The sequence below is a fragment of the Heterocephalus glaber genome, unplaced genomic scaffold, assembly GCF_053883595.1.
Source record: "Heterocephalus glaber isolate CG9 unplaced genomic scaffold, H.glaber_assembly_v1.0 deba00000331, whole genome shotgun sequence".
NCBI classification, from domain to species: domain Eukaryota; kingdom Metazoa; phylum Chordata; class Mammalia; order Rodentia; family Bathyergidae; genus Heterocephalus; species Heterocephalus glaber.
Genome location: NW_028258142.1, coordinates 374,718 through 393,397, shown reverse-complemented (window position 1 = coordinate 393,397; position 18,680 = coordinate 374,718). Strand labels below are relative to the sequence as shown.

Here is an 18,680-nt window from a genome sequence, read left to right as displayed (position 1 = left end):
AGTCTAAAAGTAAAGTAAAGGAAAAAAAATAAATAAAAGGAAAGGAAAGGAAATAATTAATTTGACTATCAAAATCCATAATCCATACAATTTCTTAATAACTGTGACTATTCCTTCACCATATGTTTATTTGCTTCAATTAGTTAAGGCATACAACCCTTACTCAAGGACCCTCCAGCCCCTGAGATCCATATAATTTTCCAAAGGCTTTACACAGTTGAAATTATTTCCACCTGAAAACGGCTCCACAGCATTTATCTGCACAGACTGTGACAACAGCACCTCAGTATCTGTATTTTGTGGAATAGTCCTTAGGAGACACCACCAGGCCCCGGCCTTTACGGGCACCACGATACACGGTCTCTATTATGTCAACCATTTCTTGCTTATCTTCCATGGCCCAATTAATCTTGTTGTTGTTGCCAGTGCCCAAGTCAATCATGATGTGCTTGTTCCTGCAAAGAGAAAAGGGTACCAATGCTCACGGAATTCCACAAAAAGAATATCTGAGTTTTTCCTGCTGTCACAATTGCTGGTTAACATTATTTTAAGGATACATATAATCAAGAGGAGAAACCATAGTTCAAGAGAAGATGGAAACAACCTACATGCTACTTCTAAAAAGTGTAACACAAGGACCACTAAGCTCTGTCTTTTTATTTCCTTTGGACAAATATCCTATGTGGTAAGCAAAGTTTTACACACTTAAAAAGACAAGTTTTTTCTAGAGGGTTGTACTAACAGTTTTCCTGAAAAGCAGTGTATATATCTTTTTATGCTGCTTTCACCAGCCCTTGGTATAAATTTATTAAAAGACTTACAAATGTGAAATGAAAATGGTATTTTGCATCATTTTTTTTTTGGAGACAAGGTCTCGCTATGTAGTTTAGGCTAGCCTCAAACTTGTGGTGATCCTCCCGCCTCCGCCTCCAGAGTGCTGGTATTACAGGTGTAAGCCACCACTCCCAGCTTTGACTTTTTGCTTTTTGGGTTTTTTTGGGTACCAGGGATTGAACTCGGGTCCTTCTGCTTGCGAGGCAGGCGGTGGAACCACTGGGCTAAATCCCCAGCCGACTTTTTGTATCTTTATGACTAAGGAAGTAGATGTACCTTTAAATACTTCTGTTTTGAAAGGCTAAACTTTCTTATAAATTTGTATTTGTATTTTCCAAAATAAAGATGTTAACCTCTGTTGCATCTCCATGATTTTTTTTTTCTGGTTTGTTGACTGATTTTTATTAGTTTTAACTTGTCATTTCTACAGGGTCATACATTTGGCTTCAATCTTAGACCATGAAAGTGCTCAATGTGAGGTTTCTGGCTTGGCTGCCTTTCACTAACAGCTGAAAGGCTAATCTGATGTCACTCTTCTACATCAAGCGTTTGCTTCAAGGATAACATTCCAGGGCCTCTCACTTGCCCAGGAAGCCAGGGATGAGAACCTTTGCTTCTTCTCACCTTCATGTGCTATGCTGCACTGCCCTGCTTAAGGCTCGCCCTCTGTGCCCATGCTTCCAGCTCAGTGAATGATCCAAACTCATCTAAACTGAGTATGGGTGGTCCAGTCCCTCGCGCACTGCTGAAGCCTTGATTTCAGACTCATTTCTTCTGCACCTATGTCTCTACAAATCTGTCCCCTAGCATTTCCATTCGCTCATTTACTTCACTATTTCTTCTATCAAGACAGGTTTGCAGAAACTGGTCTGACACAATGTCCCAGCACTAGACTGTGAAACCTGGCATATTTGGTGCATAAAGTGACTAAAGTGCTCTTGCTATTTGTTCTAGAATTTTGGGTCACAGAAATAGCAGGCGGAAGTTTAACCTCCTTTTCTGAATATGCCAACAATCCTAAAAATCACAAAACATACAAAGTATGTCCCTGCCACCGAGCCATGGTTGTTCCTGCAATTTCTGGTCCATCATAGGATCTCTAGTCCCCAAAGTGGCTATCCTTGAACCACATGAAGAAAGAACGTGTTACTCAAATGGAGGAAGGAGGATCCTTGTTACACAGTGGGAATAACAGGTACATTGTGTCCTATAGTTGGTATGAAATGCAGAACTTATAAGCAATGAGCTTGGCTGTTTAGCCAAGGAAATTCCCAAGCCAAGTTTTTTTTTTTTTTTTTGAGAAAGGATCCCACTTTGTAGTGCAGGCTGGCCTAAAAGTCACTATGCAGCCCAGGCTGACCTCAAACTCACAGTGATCTTCATACCTAAGCCTTCCAAGTGCTGGGATTACACGTGTGTGCCACCACGCCTGGCCCAAATAAAGTCTTGAAGGTTCTGTCTGGTTTCTTCTTGCTATTTACAGCAAAATGAGAGGAAAGAGATAAACTGATATAAGAACTGTTAACCAGAATAACTCCTCTCCAGGTGACAAGATGCTGAAATGTAGCAATGGCCACACAGGAAAACAATGAGGATAAGATCTTTTGCTAAAACCCAAGAAAGATCACAGGTCAGTGCACTCAGCCATCAGCAGTGAAGGCTGTGCCTCATGAGTTTTGTCAACCAAACAGGAAACATATGGTAGCCTATAGGCATTGTCCCTCATTGGGTTTACTTGATGTCCTAAAAATGTAAGGGACAGGGAGCAGGTAGAGGAGGTGATGGCCCCAGTGCAGGTTCAAGAAGCAAGGTGACGAACTACTCAGCCACAAACACTGATCATGAAAAAAGGACCTAAGCAGAACCACTCCCAGAGGATAGAACATGGAGCTGTGAGTGTAATCTCGGGCACTGATGCCTAAGGAGTTTGCCCAGCCTTGGATGGGAGCTTCCCTGCTCCCTTCTCACTTTTTTGAGATGGTCTCACTATGTAGCTCAGACTGGCCTTGAACTTGTGGTGATCCTCCTGCCTCAGCCTCCAGAGTGCTGGGATTATAAGTTGTGCCACCACACTTAGCCCAGCTGTGTTGAGGACAGAGAGCCTCACTTATCTCTGAGCTTCACAGGTCCACAGGGAAAAAGGAATGGTGCCCAGGAAATATGGGTTCATGGTTTAGATGATCTGGACAATGAGATTCTGGGCTTTGGAACTGATTCTGTTCTGAGACAGGTTCCTCAGTAACCCTGGTGAGGGATGTGTTTTCCTTACAGGTGGCATACAAATCTTTGGGAGCCAGAGGGTAGACTTCAGTAGGCAAAATCCTAAAATGCTCCCTAAGATTCTATGAATACGATAAGGCTTCATGTCTGTGATTCTGTGACATGACACTGCAAAGGAAATTTTACAGATAGGATTCAGGCTTAAAGTCAGTTGACTTTAAAATAAGATTATCTTGGATCGTTTGGGTGAGTCTAATCTAATCACTCTAACCTTCTAAAAGCAGAGGTGGAAGACAGAGATATTGTGTGAAAAAGACTCAACATGCCAAATGATGCTCACTCTGAAGATGAAAAGCCCTCTAAGACCACAGTGGCTCCAAGCTGACAGCAGCAAGGAAACAAGAGACCTCAGTTACACAACCAGAAGGACCTGGATTCTGCCAATAACCTGAATGAGCCAAAGTGAACTCCTCTCCAGGCCCTCCAGATAAGCATCCACTCCACAATTTTGGTTTGTTAGACCCTGAACAAAGAATGCAGCTGACCCTAAAGAACATCATGTAATTATAGGACTGAGCTCATAGATAGGTACTGATGTACGCTGCTAAATTCATGCAAAATATAAAACTAATACACACCTATACAATCCACTGAGACCTTTCTTAACATTATGAACTTTTGGAGGAAGGCTAAATGCTCAAATTGCTATTTACCAACTTCTGTAGTAAGTATAGTAACAAATTTTGGTAATAATAATATCAAATGGTGATTGCTTTCCCAATTAAATCTTTACAATAGAATTTTGAGCTCATAAAATATTGTATTTATAGGGCTAGGAATTTAGCTCAATGCTTCCACTGCATGCCTTGCAAGTGCAAGGTTCCAAGTTTGTTCCCCGGTACCAAAAAAAAATTGTATTTATAGAAAAGAGTAATTAAGTTCATGTTTTCCTTAGTTCAGGTGTCTTAGGAACTTAGTTCCTAAGTTCAGGTGTCTTAGAAAAGAACATCAAGTTTTTTTCGTTTTGATTTTTTGAGACAGGGTCTCACAATATAGTCCAGGCCTGCCACCACACCCAGTGGACACTAAGTTATTGATATCATATTTAATAAATTATTTGAAACATTTTTCATCTATAGAATGTATTTAAAGACATCTTAAATGTCAGTTAAGAATATCTTTCATTTCATTATGCCGCACATCAGGTTTTTGGGTAGTTGTTTCAAAATGGTAATTGGTGCCAGGAATTTAGCTCAGTGGCACCCCGCCTGCCTCATAAGTGCAAGGTCCTGAGTTCGATCCCCGGTAATTGGTTACTGAGTAAATGCCGTAACTGGAATTATGATTTTGAAAATCATTTAAAAGATACTGACTGCCCTGTGATACAAGCTGCCTTGTTATATGCCTGCATAACTATTTCCTCCTAAATAACAGAATCTGCCCCAATTACCTTGAACTTCCAAGCCAAGAGTATTCCATTTAAATAATTATGGTAGGGCTGGGGATTTAGCTCAGTGGTTCCGCTGCCTCGGAAGCACAAGGACCCGAGTTCGGTCCCCGAAATAAATAAATAAATAGATAGATAGATAGATAGATAGATAGATAAAGTAACATACCTGAAGAAAAACATGACAGTACATGGATCATATAACTCATACATTTTGTTGAAGTCAGGTACTTCGGTAATATCCACGAGATAAATAACTGCAAAATTTTTAACCTAAAAGTAAAGGGGATTTAAAAATTAAATAGGTAAACTGGGCAATTTTTAAAAAATTAATTATTCAACATTTTTACCCATAGAACTAGAAAATAATGTATAGAACATAGAAAGAATAGAACATAGAAAATAATGCAACACTGTCAGGACCCTGACCAATTGGCTAGTTGCAGCTCATTTTGACAGTTCTCAGAAGAGCTTAGGAACTAACTAAACTTAAGAAACAAGCTAAAGCCTTCAAGAAAATGGCCACAGAGGTATCATTTGCACCGATCTACAAATGATCTTTATGACCTTTTACAAATCCGTACTACATGTATTAAACAACTGGTCTAAAACATTCCTACAGAATTCAGCCATCCATTTCCCCCTAATTACTTAAATTTGAACGTTTGCAAATACTAACAGTTTGAACTCAAAGTAATATTGCATGATTTTTCTGTAACTTTAACTACAAGTTCATCACAAAAGTTTAGAAAAAACAGAAAAAAAAACCCAAACTATAGTGGTACCTTGGTTCACAGACTTGATTCTTTCCATGATTCTGGTTGTAATCCGAGTTGGATGAGAACCAAATCAAATTCAATAGTTAAATTCAATGAGGTACCACTGTAAAATAACTTTTAATCCCATACTAATGGGCAACTGCTATTAACATTTTTGCTTTATTGTCCCATCTTTTTTCTTCTAGGTATATTTAGAAAATCTATTTATATTGTTTTAACAAAATATGGTCATATAATTATGATGACACTGTCATTTCCTATCCTGATTTAATATGCCATTATTTCATCATTCTTCTGTTTTCTTACTGATTTTTCATGAATATCGCTCACCTATATATACTTTTTTGGTACTGGGGTAGAACTCAGGAGCTTGCGATTAAGAGGCAGGTTGGCACCGGTGAGCTACATCCCCGGCCTCGTTTGTACACACTTTTACCCTTAAACTTTTGGACATATTCCATTATTTCTAAGTATGAATCACAAAACAGAATCTCAGCAACAGTTCACATGTTAAAGGGTCTTTATAAATAATGTGTCAATGCCCTCTAAAAAGCTTATTTTCAATTTGTATGCATTATAGGTTGAACTGTGTCCCCCTCCCTTAAAAAATAGGAAATCCCAGTTCCCAAAACTGAGAAATGTGTCTTATTTAGAAAAAGAGTCACTGCAGATTCAGTTAAGGTAAGATGAGGCTTTGGAGTTAGCACAGAAGCCCACCATATAGCCAAGAGAAGAAAAGGGATGGTCGAAGGTGTAGCTCAGTGTTACAGCAAATGCTTATTACATATACGCCCCTGGGTTCAATCCCCAGCACCAGAAACAAAGACATCTAGACAGATTTCCAGGGGGCCCTGTGTTGAGGTCACAGCTCAAATCAGACAGGACTCAAAGGTGTTTGGCTTCTAGAAGGTCAATGGTGACCATGTGAGATGTGCAGGCCTGTGGCCAGAGTTAAGCTCTGAATAACAGAGGTGTTCCGTGTGTACAACTCTCCCAAGAGGGTTGGTATGAAAAGTTGGGAAATGGTGCTGATAGACTTGGAAGTTGAGACAGGAGGGGCTGGAACAGGCAGGCGGCAGGAAAGAAAGGTGAGTCTCTCCAGCGCCTAACTCCCTTCACTTCTCCGTGAAACAATAAATGGCATTTGTGGGTGGAAGGTGGTGAGCTGAGCAGCAAACATCCAGGGCTCCTGCTGCAAGTGCTACATCCTTATCTGTTTTGTAAATGAGGATATTCAGATATCTTCACTCAGTAATTCTGAATAATTTTCAGAGTGTAAATGCTAATTTTCGAGTAAGATATTTATTTCCTTTTTGTCAAAAAACAAGAAAACTGTAGGCCACCCAGAAGTAAAATAAACCATAACTAAATGAGGTGTCACAGTATTTTTCCCTTTTCTTTTCTGTATGAGTGGCATCATGTTCTTCAGATCAGTTTGAAGCCACACAAGGGGAATAATCTTGTCTGTCATCTGCGCTGAGGCCTCCTGGGAATCACAGTCTTAGACACATACAAAGCACTAGGGGGTGTTTATTGAATGAATGAGCTTTGATAGTAAAGGTATTATTTCAAATTCAAGAAGCAGATCACTATCACTGAAAATGTGTCTTTGGAGAGTATAGACTTAACATAATTTTTATTATATAATCTTAATATTAATATAAAAATCTTAATTCTATAGTCCTGCCTTAAGAGAGGGTCTAACCCAGCCTACTACTTAGGGCCAGAGCCCTAGAAGCAGGCTCAATACTTCTAGTAAGGACAGAGTCACCATCTACAAGCTGTATATCTAATTTGGTAATTATGTGAGAAAATACTAGTGTAACACCAAATTTGCCCTCCTTGACCTTTAACTCCTGAGCTCCCCTGCCCCCCATCTCCTTGGAGGAGCTCTGTTCTGCTGGGGTTTCATGGACACTGGCATAAGCTTCCTTCCATGTTGGCTAAAATGAGAGATATGGTAGTACTATTTCTGAACATTTCAATTCATTAATAAACTTGCAGTTCACTAAAGCACCAGTGTATTTTTTATATAAGTTAAGCTAGGTGTCCATTATTTTTTCTCCAATTTAAAAATGTTCAGGGCGGGGGATTTAGCTCAGTGGTGCTGCCACCTGCCTTCCAAGTGCAAGGTCCTGAGTTCCATCCCCCGTACCAAAAAACAAACAAATAAATAAAAATGGATCCAGCCACACCGAGCACACAGGCAGGGCGCCAGAGAGAGGTACCAAGTCCTGGGACCCCATCCCATCCAGCCTGCGCCAAGCACACTGGCAGGGACCAGCCAGAAGGTGAAGACCCCTCGCCACTGGCCATGCCCACACCTCTTGGCTATACAGCTACCCGGTTCCACACTACAAAGACACAGGGGACACCAGACCACCGTCCTGGGTAAGTTGGAGGGATCATCACCTCCCATTGGAACCTGGACTATCTTCAGGGGAAGGGCAGGTGGAACCTGCAATACAACCTGGCAGAGTTCAACCCTACAGGAGGACAGGGAGCTCAACTTGGGACTTGCCACCAGAAATCTGCCTGAATCTCATGCATCTGCGACTGGCTTGCTGAGACTCACTGACTTATATCTGCACACTGCTGCCCACGGTGTCTATTGTGTCTATTGTCTATTCATTTTCATTTTTATTTCCAAAATTATTATTATTGGGGGTTTTTTTGCTTATTTTTTCCTACACTTATCAAATTTTAATTTTTCTCTTTTTTTTTCTTTTCTCTTTCCTTTCTCTCTCTCTCACTCACACTCTTGCTGTCCCACATTGTTCTTCATCTCCCTTTTGTTCCTGTTCTGGCCCTAATTCAGATTTCTCCTTTATTTTTCTTTTATTCTCTTTTTCCTTCTCCTGCCTGTGTCCTCTGGCCTCACTGCTAACCTTTCCCTATCCTTCTACCTATCTATGCCTCCCTCCCCAACTCCTTCTGACTCCCCATCCTGAAGGGTAAAGTTGCTATATTGAAGAGTTTATTCACAATAAACATATGTTGGGTTGGTCCTCGATTTTGATTTAATTCACACAGTTAAAGGTGAGAGATTAATAACTTTCATAAATTGTCATTTTCTAAGATGTACTTGATGCTAGGGTGTTGCTGATTGTATCACTTGGGCTAAGATGTTGTGATTGATCTAGTCAGTGGTCCTTCCTGTTATAATGAAAACGAGATAGCCTCAGTCATTAGAGACTCAAAATGCTATATTTTGAAGACATCTTTGAGAAGCAATTATTCCATAACGGTTCTAATTACAAGCAACAAAGAGACTTACAATAAGCAATATTGAACTATCAACCCAGGAATTAAACCAAGGACAGTACCAAAAACAAAAGTGAGAAGACATTTAAGCAAGGCACAAACTCAGACTTCCACCCCACCAAGGGTAAATCCTGGGGGAAACGAGGTGCAAAAGCCTGATAATCAACCACCTGGACACCCTGAACTGATAGCACAGGAAGTAACAAAACAGATGAATGAGGCTCTAGAAAAATTGAAAACAGAAATAATCTCCCAGGTAACTACAGAGATGGTGAGCAGAGTGAAAGACATGATTAGAGGCTCTAGAAAAGAGATAAAAAAAAATAGATGAGTTCAGAAACATGCTAGAAGCCACGAATGCCCAGCATAAGAAAGAAATGGAAACCATGATTGCCCAGCATAAGAAATGGAATCCATGAAACACATTCAAACAAATATTGAGATTAAAAACTCTATTGAAAGCATGCAGAACAGATTAAGGGAATCCGAAGATAGAATATCAGATACAGAAGACAGGATTGCAGTTAAGGACCATGAAAACAGAAATTTCTTAAAAATAGTAAGGGACCATGAGAAATCAATCCAGCAGTTGCTAGACAATGCAAAGAAGAATAACATAAGACTGACAGAAGTCCACGTAAAAACAGGAGAAAGCACAATTGACATAAAAAAACTGTTCACAGAATACTAGAAAACTTCCCAGACAGGTGGAGAATTGGACAGATAACTGAGGCATATAGAACTCCAACTAGCCATGATCAAAAAAAATCTACACCTAGACATACAGCAGTCAAGATCCCAGAAACCCAACAGAAGAACAAAATCCTACAAGCAGTTAGAGAAAAGAAACAAATCACCTACAAAGGAAAGCCCATGAGAATCACAGCAGACTTCTCAACACAAACCCTTAAGTCAAGGAGAGCCTGGAGTGAAGTATTTTAAAGCCCTAAAAAAAATAACTTCCAACCTACACTGTTGCATCCTGCAAAATTATCTTTCAAAATTGATGGGGAAATTAGATACTTCCATGACAAAGAACACCTGAGAAATTTCATGAACACCAAACCAGCATTCCAAGGAATTCTAAATAATATCCTAGAAAAAAACAATGAAGGTCAAAACTCCATGAGGCCCAACAGAGGGAAGCCACCAGGCAATACAAGAAACTAAAGGGAAAGGGGGAAAAATAATAAATAAAAGAGCCAACAAAAGTAAAATATCATGACAAGGATGAGTCAATATCTATCAATTATAACCACTGATGTTAATGGCCTCAATTCACCAATCAAAAGAAACAGACTGGCAGAATGGATTAGGAAGCAAAATCCAGCAATGTGCTGTATACAAGAAACACACCTAACTCAAAAAGAAATTCATAAACTAGAGAAAACAATCCAAAACTTCATTTGGAACCAGAAGAGACCTAGAATAACAAAAGAAATTTTAGGCAACAGAGATATGGCTGGGGGTATTACACTCTCCAACTTGAAACTATACTACAAAGCTACTGTGATAAAAGCAGCATGGTATTGGCAAAGAAAGAGATCCAAGGATCAGTGGAATAGATTAGAAGATGCAGAAACAACTACAGATATACTCAGCCACCTCATCTTTGACAAAGGAGCCAACCATCCTCATTGGAGGAAAGATAGCCTATTTAATAAATGGTGTTGGAAAAACTGAATTTCAACCTGACAAAGATTAAACCTAGACCCATACCAGGGCTGAGGATTTAGCTCAGTTGTTCCAGAGCCTGCCTAGCAAGCGCAAGGTCCCAAGTTCGATCCCCGGTGCCACAAAACAAAACAAAAAAGAAAGCAAATCCTTGGGCCGGGGATTTAGCTCAGTGTTTTCACTGCCTGCTGTGCAAGCACAAGGACCAGAGTTCGATCCCCGGTACCAAATAAAATAAAATAAAATTAAATTAAATAAAAAAAAACAACAAACACAACCTAGACCCATACCTATCACCATGCACTAAATTAAGACTGAAGTGGATTAAAGATTTAAATATTAGGACAGAAACACTAAATTTGCTGGAAGATAAGTTAGGTAGAACTCTTGAAGATATTGGTATAGGAAAACTTTATGAACAAAACCTCAGTGGCATGGAAACTAACCCCAAAGAATCAACAACTGGGATCTTATCTTATTAAAAAGCTTCTGCACTGCAAGAGAAACCACCAACAGAGCTAACAGACAACCTACAATGTGGGAAAGAATTTCCAGCAACTGTACCTTAGACAAAGGACTACTATCTAGAATAAATAAAGAACTGAAAAAAACCAGACCCCCCAAATTTAACGACCCAATTCAAAAATGGGCATGTGAAATAAACAGACATTTTTCAGACAAAGAAGTAAAAGCAGCAAATAAATATATGAAAAAATGTCCAACATCACTGGTTATTTGAGAAATGCAGATAAAAACAAGATTCCACATCACCCCAGAAAGAATGGCTGCTATCAGGAAATCATCCAATAACAAATGCTGGCGGGGGTGTGGGGAGAAAGGAACCCTTCTCCATTGTTGGTGGGAGTGCAGACTGGTGCAACCACTGTGGAAATCAGTATGGAGATACCTCAAAGAACTACGACTAGAGGTCCCATTTGACCCAGCTATCCCCCTACTGGATATCTTCCCAAAAGAAATAAAAGAATCATACCACAGTGATATATGTCCATCCACGTTTACAGAGGCACAGTTTGTAATATCTAAAGCTTGGAAACAGCCCAAGTGCCCATCAACTGGAAACTAAAGATGTGTTTTTTTTATAAAATGGAATACTACTCAGCCATAAAGAACGAGAAACTAGTCCTTTATAGGTAAATGGATGCATACTGAGGCCATACTCGTAAGTGAAATAAATAGGACACATATGTGTAAATACTAAATAGCTTCTCTAGTGTGAGAAACTGAAAGTGTAAGTAAGGGTTAAAATGATTAAAATGAGTAATTGATAATTTGAAATAGGAAGAAAAGGTCCAAAGGTGTTGGGGTGGTGGGAGGGGAAGGGGAAAGGAAAGAAGGGAAAGGAAAAATTATGAGAAAAGCAAAACAGAAAAGGAAATGAAGTGTATGTAAATAGGGAAGGGCACACAGGTAATGGGGAAAAAATAAGAACCAAGATATATCATGTACAGGTATAAGTACCCAATGATAAATGTAAGTGTATTGTATACCTAAAATGTACCAATAAAAGAATTTAAGGAAAAAAATAAATAATAAATAAAAATATTCATTTTGAAAACACAAAAATGCTATCTGCCCAGTACAGTATATTTATTTTATACAGGTTATAGAACTTTTTTTTTCTTAAATTCTTTTATTGGTCAGGTTATAGAACTTTAAAAAACATATGACAGTCAAATAAAATCAACAGTATAGGGGCCAGGGATTTAGCTTAGTGGTTTTGCTGCCTGCTGCACAAGCACAAGGACCTGAATTCAATCCCCAGTACCAAAAAAAAAAAAAAAAAAAAAAAAAAAATCAATAGTATACAAATGTTTAAGTAAAAAGTAAGTTTTCCTAACCCAGATTCATGTCCATCAGGAGACCACATACAAATGCTGCCCCATATCATTAAAGCTTTTAAAGGGGGAAAAAAACCCCATTCCATCCAATGGAGTGAACGTTTCCAGTTCAAGTCTCAGTTCTGCCATTTTTTCTTTTTTGGTAGAGGGATAGAACTCGGGACCTTGTGCTTGAGAGGCAGGTGGCAGAACCACTGAGCTCAATCCTTGGCCCTTGCCATTTTTAATTTATTACTTTGTAACACCTGCGTCAGGGAGTAGTCCTGAGGATTCCCAGAGATGGACAACTTCCAAACTTTGTGACTGGCCAAACTATTTAATACTTGGATCATTCTCCTGTCAGTTGACAGTCTGGCTGTTTTCAATTTCATTACAAATTACAGCAAAGTTCTCACTGAGCACAGAGCTATGCATACTTAGGGTTTCTTCTTCCTGATAAAGAGACAGAGCCACTCCCTCTGGTGTGACCATTCTTAGGGCTCTTTATATGTTAAACTGCTTTCCAAAGGATTCTATTAATTTTATTGCTATCTGAACATTACATTAACTTTCACCCCAACTATATCTCATCCACATGGCTTTCTTCTCTTCAGCCAAGTCAGCAATTTGGCCTCTGTGCACCACTAAGTCCACCTCTCACTAAACACTAACTCTCAGGAAATACATGGTTGAAGGATGGCACATGATACCAACCACCATTTCACATTTTTGTATGGAGTTTCTGAACCAGCGAAGAATCCACCTAAAATTATTGGAAAAATGTTCTCTGCAGTTGACTGGCACTATGGAATTTCTGAATTGATGATTTTTACATTTTCAGGTAATTCATTTTAAAGTCACTAAATTGAATAATTTTATCCCCAAAAGTTAGTATAGTACTTGTCTTGGTTAGCTCCACTCACAAAATCTTACAAATTCTGTAATGTCAGAGAGGTACCTTATGATTATGGAATACACTACTGCTATGTGATAGGAAGTCTTCTAGAAACTTTTCTGGGGAAGCTTAAATGTTTAAAGTTTGGCTGCTTTAAAATCATACATCTACCTTCAGTCTATCAACAAATACAGTACACATGTAAGCAAATTATAAGCAGAGGAAAAATTAAAGTTCTTTTTGCACATTGGCAACTCACCACAACACTATCTTCAGGTTGATGCCTTGGGGCTATGATAAGAGTTATAAGAAAAAACTAGAAGGTTAGCTCAAGTCCATCTCCTATCTCCTAGGTAGTACCTTTTTATATTAACCTATTTCTATAATCACCCTACGAGCCAGGCACTAATTATCCTCTTTATGCACAAAGGAGATGAGGCACAGGGACCAGCTATTAAAGGTCACTTGGCTGGCATGTGGGAAATCCCTAGCTGGAGCCCATACCCCTATCAATGTTTGTATCACCCCCATGGCTTTCCGCCAGCTACATGGCTGTTTATAACCAAAGACAAAAATTTTCAGGAAACAGCAAAAATATGCATTGTTTGTTCTTATGAGATTTCTCATCTGGGTGAACACTGACTTTCACTGTTCAACTGACTCTCTGAATCCTTTAATGGGATGCTTAAGGTAGATTCCCTACTATTCTTTAACAGCTCCACAAATATATCTGCCTTATACACAATTCTACTGGAATATACTGTTGTGCATCAATGTTATCACTCAAGAAATTTTAAACTCTATTTGTATTGGCTTTTTTTTTTGGTGCCAGGGATTGAACTCGGGACCCTGTGCTTGCGAAGCAGGCAGTGGCACCACTGAGCTAAATCCCTGGCCCTGTATTGGCTTTTTAACACAAAAATTAGACATCCATTTACTCTTATTCATCATGGGATTTAGGGTAGTGTGAACCCTAAAGCAGCACTGTAACAAACCACATTCCAACAAAATGGAAAACGAGCTGAAAGGTACATAAAACAAGTCTTTTTCAAACTGCATGAAATTGGACCAGGGATTTAGCTCAGTGGTGCTGCTGCCTGCCTCGAAAGCACAAGGTCTTGAGTTTGACCCCCAGTACCAGCTAAAAAAAACCCCCAAAACTGCATAAAATCAACAGCTATACAAAAAACTTAATTTTTGAGACAAGATCTCGCTATGTAGTTTAGGCTGGCCATGAACTCACTACATAGTTCCAGGCTGGTTCGAAATAGCAGCATCCTCCTGCCTCAGCCTCCTGAGTGCTGGGATTACAGGTGTGCCACCACCACACCTGGAAGAAAACTTAAATTTTTTAAAATTGTAACTAACAAATAAGTTGTCCCATACTTATTCAATTCACATCTTGAAAACCTTTACATACCTTCAAGTATTATCTGTGAGTTTTCAGACTAATTTTCTTTATTAAGTATTTAGCTCAAAACTACCAGCATGAAGTGGTGCTTAGCACTGCAGAAGCACCAATTTGATATAACACATTCTAAGAGAAACAATATAATCAAGTCCAGCCTGAACATGTAAAACTTTTACTCACTTTAAAACAGCTGAGATATCCAAACAGGGCTTGTAACAAGACGAGGAAGATCCCCCATTATCTGCCATTGCTGCAGAGGGAGATTTTTAGAAAGTTATACTATTTGTACTAAAACCTTAAATTTCAAAAACTCCTGTTGAATTTCCCCCAAAAGGGCCTTCAGAATTATAAATTCATTATATTAAGAAGCTACGAATAGTCTTTTAATATATTTCATTTGCATTTTTAATAACTGTGACAGCATTAAAAGTTTATTAAAAAGGCAATCAAGCTGAGCAGGGTGGCACACACATGTAACCCTAGAACTTGGGAGAGGCTGAGGCAGGAGGGTTCCAAGTCTGAGCCAGCCTGGGCAACTCAGCAAGACCCAGCTTCAAAAAACAACAAAACTAGAGATGAAGCTCAGTGTGAAGGGTCTGGTCTCAGACTCCAGTATCACTACCAAAGAAAAGTAGTAACAAAGTTTCAAATATATAAAATATCAGAGAAAATACTAAAAATTGAGCCCAGTTAAATTGTCCTGATCTATGGATTCAATACCAAACAATGTGTCCACCAGTAGTGAATGAGTCATTCTGTAACTGACACAATGGAATCAGGAGAGAACAAGTCTCTATGCACTTAAATGAATAGATGTGAAACTTGCTTCCTGGCTAAAAGCTTCTTGCTGAACTCACTTAGCCATGAAGAGCCAAAGGCCCATCCTCACAAGACAGTCTCTCCAAGCCATCCTCACAGCAAGGACAGAAGCAGCTTCTGAACACCATCTGATGCTTGGCTGACCAGTGAAAGATTCCAGAATTACAGCCCAAATTATTTCTCAGTCAATACAGTGGTGATGTGCTTTTAGTGATTATTCACTAAATTTCAGCAACATCTGCCCATGTCCCCTCTGGCTTTCACAATGCAAAAATGACTCTCTGGGCTGGGGATTTAGCTCACTGGTTCCACCGCCTGCCTCACAAGCGCAAGGACCCAGGTTTGATCCCTGGTACCAAAAAAAAAAAAAAAAAAAAAAAAAAAGTTAACTCTCTGATCCTGCCTCATTCATTATCTTTGGACCCTGGTTGACAATAGCCCCAGGATGTGAGAGAATTGCTGAATTTCCCAGGCACCTTCTCAAGTCCCCACTTGAGAAGTCTTGGAGTCTAAGAGGAAAAGGCTGGGAAATGGTTAATAATCAAAGCACTTTTTTCTGAACCAGATCTCCACTGAGCTGTTCTTTAAATTGAGGTCCGGGGTCAAGTCACACCAGAATTCACTGGGAAGGTTCTTTAAAAACTATTTCTGGGCCTCTCACCCAAACTGACAGCATCTGAATCTCAGAGATGCATTTCAGAAGCATTCTAAGATATGTTTTGATTGAAATATAGGAATAGTCCCAAACTTGCTGTCTCTCCTAACTAGGTTACCAAAAATTAACCTAATGGCAGGTCAGACAGTGTTCCATGCTACATATTAAAACATATCCTTGGGCCAGGGATTTAGCTCAGCTGCACCACGCCTGCCTTGCAAGTGCAAGGTCCTGAGTTTGATCACCCATACGAAGAAACCCTCCACTACTAAAACCTATCCTTATATCTGTCACTATTCACTCCAGGGAATTATATTAACCCAGCTTACATTAGCAGCTGTGAGAGAAAAAAATAGATTCAGAGCTTCTACTACTTTTATTCCTTGTTTCAATGAGTAACTCTTTATTTATGGAATATTAATGTTAAATATTTTATTAACCCTTTATTATCTGTTTTTTGCCTATTGCTACAATTGCAAAAACCAAATAAAACTTATCCTAAACCTGATATAAGGATTTTTGTGGGAGTGTTACTAAGGACTGAAGCTAAATGTGCTCTGTCACTGCTCTTTATTTTACCCCAGCTCTTTGAGACAGGGTCTTCCTAAATTTCAAGGGTGGTCTGGAATTTCTTTTTTCTTCCCTTTTTTTTTTTTTTTTGTACTGGGGATTGGATTGAACCCAGGACCTTTGTACTGAGCTACATAATCAACTCTTTATATATATAAATATATTTTTAAAATTTTCAGGCAGCATCTAAGTTGCTAAATTGCCCAAGTGATCCTCCTGCTCCAGTCTCTCAAAGTGCTGGAATAACATCACTCCCAGCTCGGTTTCAAACTTTTGATCCTCTTGGCCAAGCCTCCCAAGATCTTGGGCTTAGAAGTTTGCCTCTAGGGCCGGGGATTTAGCTCAGTGGCACCGCGCCTGCCTTGCAAGCACAAGGTCCTGAGTTCAATCCCCAGTACCAAAAAAAAAAAGTTTGCCTCTGTATCGTCTGTCAAAAGGCAAAAGGATAAAACTGCTGGTCAGACACCAATGCCCTACAACTGCACTTTTTATTGTCAGCAAACAAATGCCACAGATCACCCAGTGAACTAATATGAAAAATTAGAAAAGCTAGCTCTAACCAAATATAATTCTATTGTCTCCTAACACTGTTTGAATCATTCCAAGCTATAAATCAAATGGCTCACAAAGGACATGGAAGGATAAAGAAAAAAACACCAAAGAGAAAAACAAGGTTTACCGTGGTATTAATGCAAAGTCTAAAACTATGTATGTATTGAGACAGGGTCTCATTATGTAGCCCAGGCTGGCCTCCAACTTGCAGGAATCCTCCCGCCTCAGCCTCCCAAGTGTTGGGATTACGGGCATGCGCCACCATGGCTGGCCAAGTTCTGCTGTTTATTTATTATTATTATTATTATTATTATTATTATTTTGGTTTTGTCTTTGTTTTTTTGAGAGGGTTTCATTGTGTAGTTTAGGGTGGCCTTGAATTCACTAAGTATCCTAGGCTGGCCTCGAACTTGCAGGAATCCTCCTCCAATTACAAGTGTGCACCACTACCCCCAGCTGCAGCTCTGATTTTTAAACACAATAAACAAGGTACCAAAAAAAAATATCCTTTTAAACTACGCTAAACTACCCGCAACAAAGCTGGCAAATATGTCTTGTTCACTGCACTATACAGTAAAACTTTTTAAAACTACACTGACAATATTAACATTAACTTATTTTGGGAAGGGGGGAAAGCGTGAATCTCTCTAAAAATAGAGAAACTATGGACACTTCTATGAACGGACGAAAGTTATCCCGCACAACTCAAGGGCGCACATCTTCACTTTGCCAAAGCAAGACTCCTAAGAATCCTGTTTTTCTCTGTGGCAGAATGGGTCTACACGTTAGAACTACCCCATTAGTAAAAACGAATATAGGACGCAGGTTTTAGTCTCACGTTCAACAACCTGCGCTGCCCGCTGACACGGGGAAGCAAATTCCTGCACAGCCCAATGGTCAGGCAGGCAGTGGACGTTACCTTTTCGGCTATGCTGTACAGAACCTCGTCCATCTTCATGCAGGTAGGATCCCAGTCGTGTCCGAACCGAATGACCACAACTCGGTCCTCCTCCGAGAGGATGGCCTGATCCACCTGCCAGCCGTTGTGGAGGTGGGGGAGCATGTACGACATCCTGGCGGGGCCGGCTCTGCGGCAGGACGCCGCACAAGAGTTGCCTGCGGGCGCGGGAAAGGACTCTGAGACCGCTACCAAGCGCCCCGGGGCTGTCCCCGCTCAGGATCCCGAAACCTCATCCTGTGTCCTCAAGGACCCCTTCTCACCCAGCCCCTACCTCGTCCCGAGTCGCCCAGTCCCCCTCACACCCGCACCCCTCCACAACACCAGCGCCTCCCGCTGAGCGGAACTTCCGGGCGTGTACGCCTGCGCATGCAAGGACGCCACCAGGCGCGCGGCGCCACCAAGCGCATTCTGCGCATGTGTGCGCCCTGACGTTTTCTGTGCGCGTCAGCTGCTGGTGCATATTTCCGTGAAGCCTGGAGTGTTCTCTCTCAGTTTATGGTCCTTCGCCCTTATCTGTGTTTCCAACCGTGTATACCTGTGTGTCACTCCTCTCGGTACTGCATGCTGAGTCGCCGTGGCACGGCAGACACCACCACCCTCCCCGCCCCGGGCAGCGTGTTGACGGGGCATCATGCTGCACTTGGCAGGCACAAAGGAGGCCTTCGCGCGCCTGGTCCGGAGCCGATTTGAGCCCGCGGACCCTGCACGACTAGGCTTTCAGACTACTGTCCTCAGCCGCTCAGTGGCAAGAGCGCTACACT

At 40.4% G+C, this 18,680-nt stretch overlaps 2 protein-coding genes across 3 annotated transcripts in view; one reads left to right on the top strand and one right to left on the bottom strand.

Moving 5' to 3' along the window:
• Window positions 1-4,676, top strand: part of Hsbp1l1 (heat shock factor binding protein 1 like 1) — a 36,254-nt gene extending 31,578 nt beyond the window's left edge. The window contains exon 4 of the mRNA XM_021242129.2: window positions 3,339-4,676. Within this exon, the coding sequence (XP_021097788.1) occupies window positions 3,339-3,506 (168 nt within the window). The 3' untranslated portion in view covers window positions 3,507-4,676. The remainder of the gene's footprint in view (window positions 1-3,338) is intronic.
• Txnl4a (thioredoxin like 4A) lies at window positions 109-18,291 on the bottom strand. Of its 2 annotated transcripts, none has more exons than XM_004861905.4 (4): window positions 18,191-18,291; window positions 17,878-18,074; window positions 4,671-4,774; window positions 109-455 (listed from the first exon to the last, which is right to left on the bottom strand). In XM_004861905.4, exons 2-4 carry the CDS (start codon window positions 18,028-18,030, stop codon window positions 284-286), a joined length of 429 nt encoding a protein of 142 aa, XP_004861962.1. In that variant the 5' UTR covers window positions 18,031-18,074; window positions 18,191-18,291; the 3' UTR covers window positions 109-283. The 2 variants fall into 2 exon arrangements, with proteins under 2 accessions (XP_004861962.1, XP_004861963.3); XM_004861906.4 differs by having other exon boundaries at window positions 18,228-18,288.
• Window positions 18,292-18,680: the final 389 nt, after the last annotated feature.

Coding starts and splice junctions, on each gene's coding strand:
- Txnl4a (XM_004861905.4), bottom strand. CDS start 18,030: ATGTCGTACATGCTCCCCCACCTCCACAACGGCTGGCAGGTGGATCAG. Junction 4,775..17,877: donor TGTACAGCATAGCCGAAAAG/GTAACGTCCACT, acceptor CTTTACTTTTAG/GTTAAAAATTTTGCAGTTAT. Junction 456..4,670: donor ACTGTCATGTTTTTCTTCAG/GTATGTTACTTT, acceptor TTCTCTTTGCAG/GAACAAGCACATCATGATTG.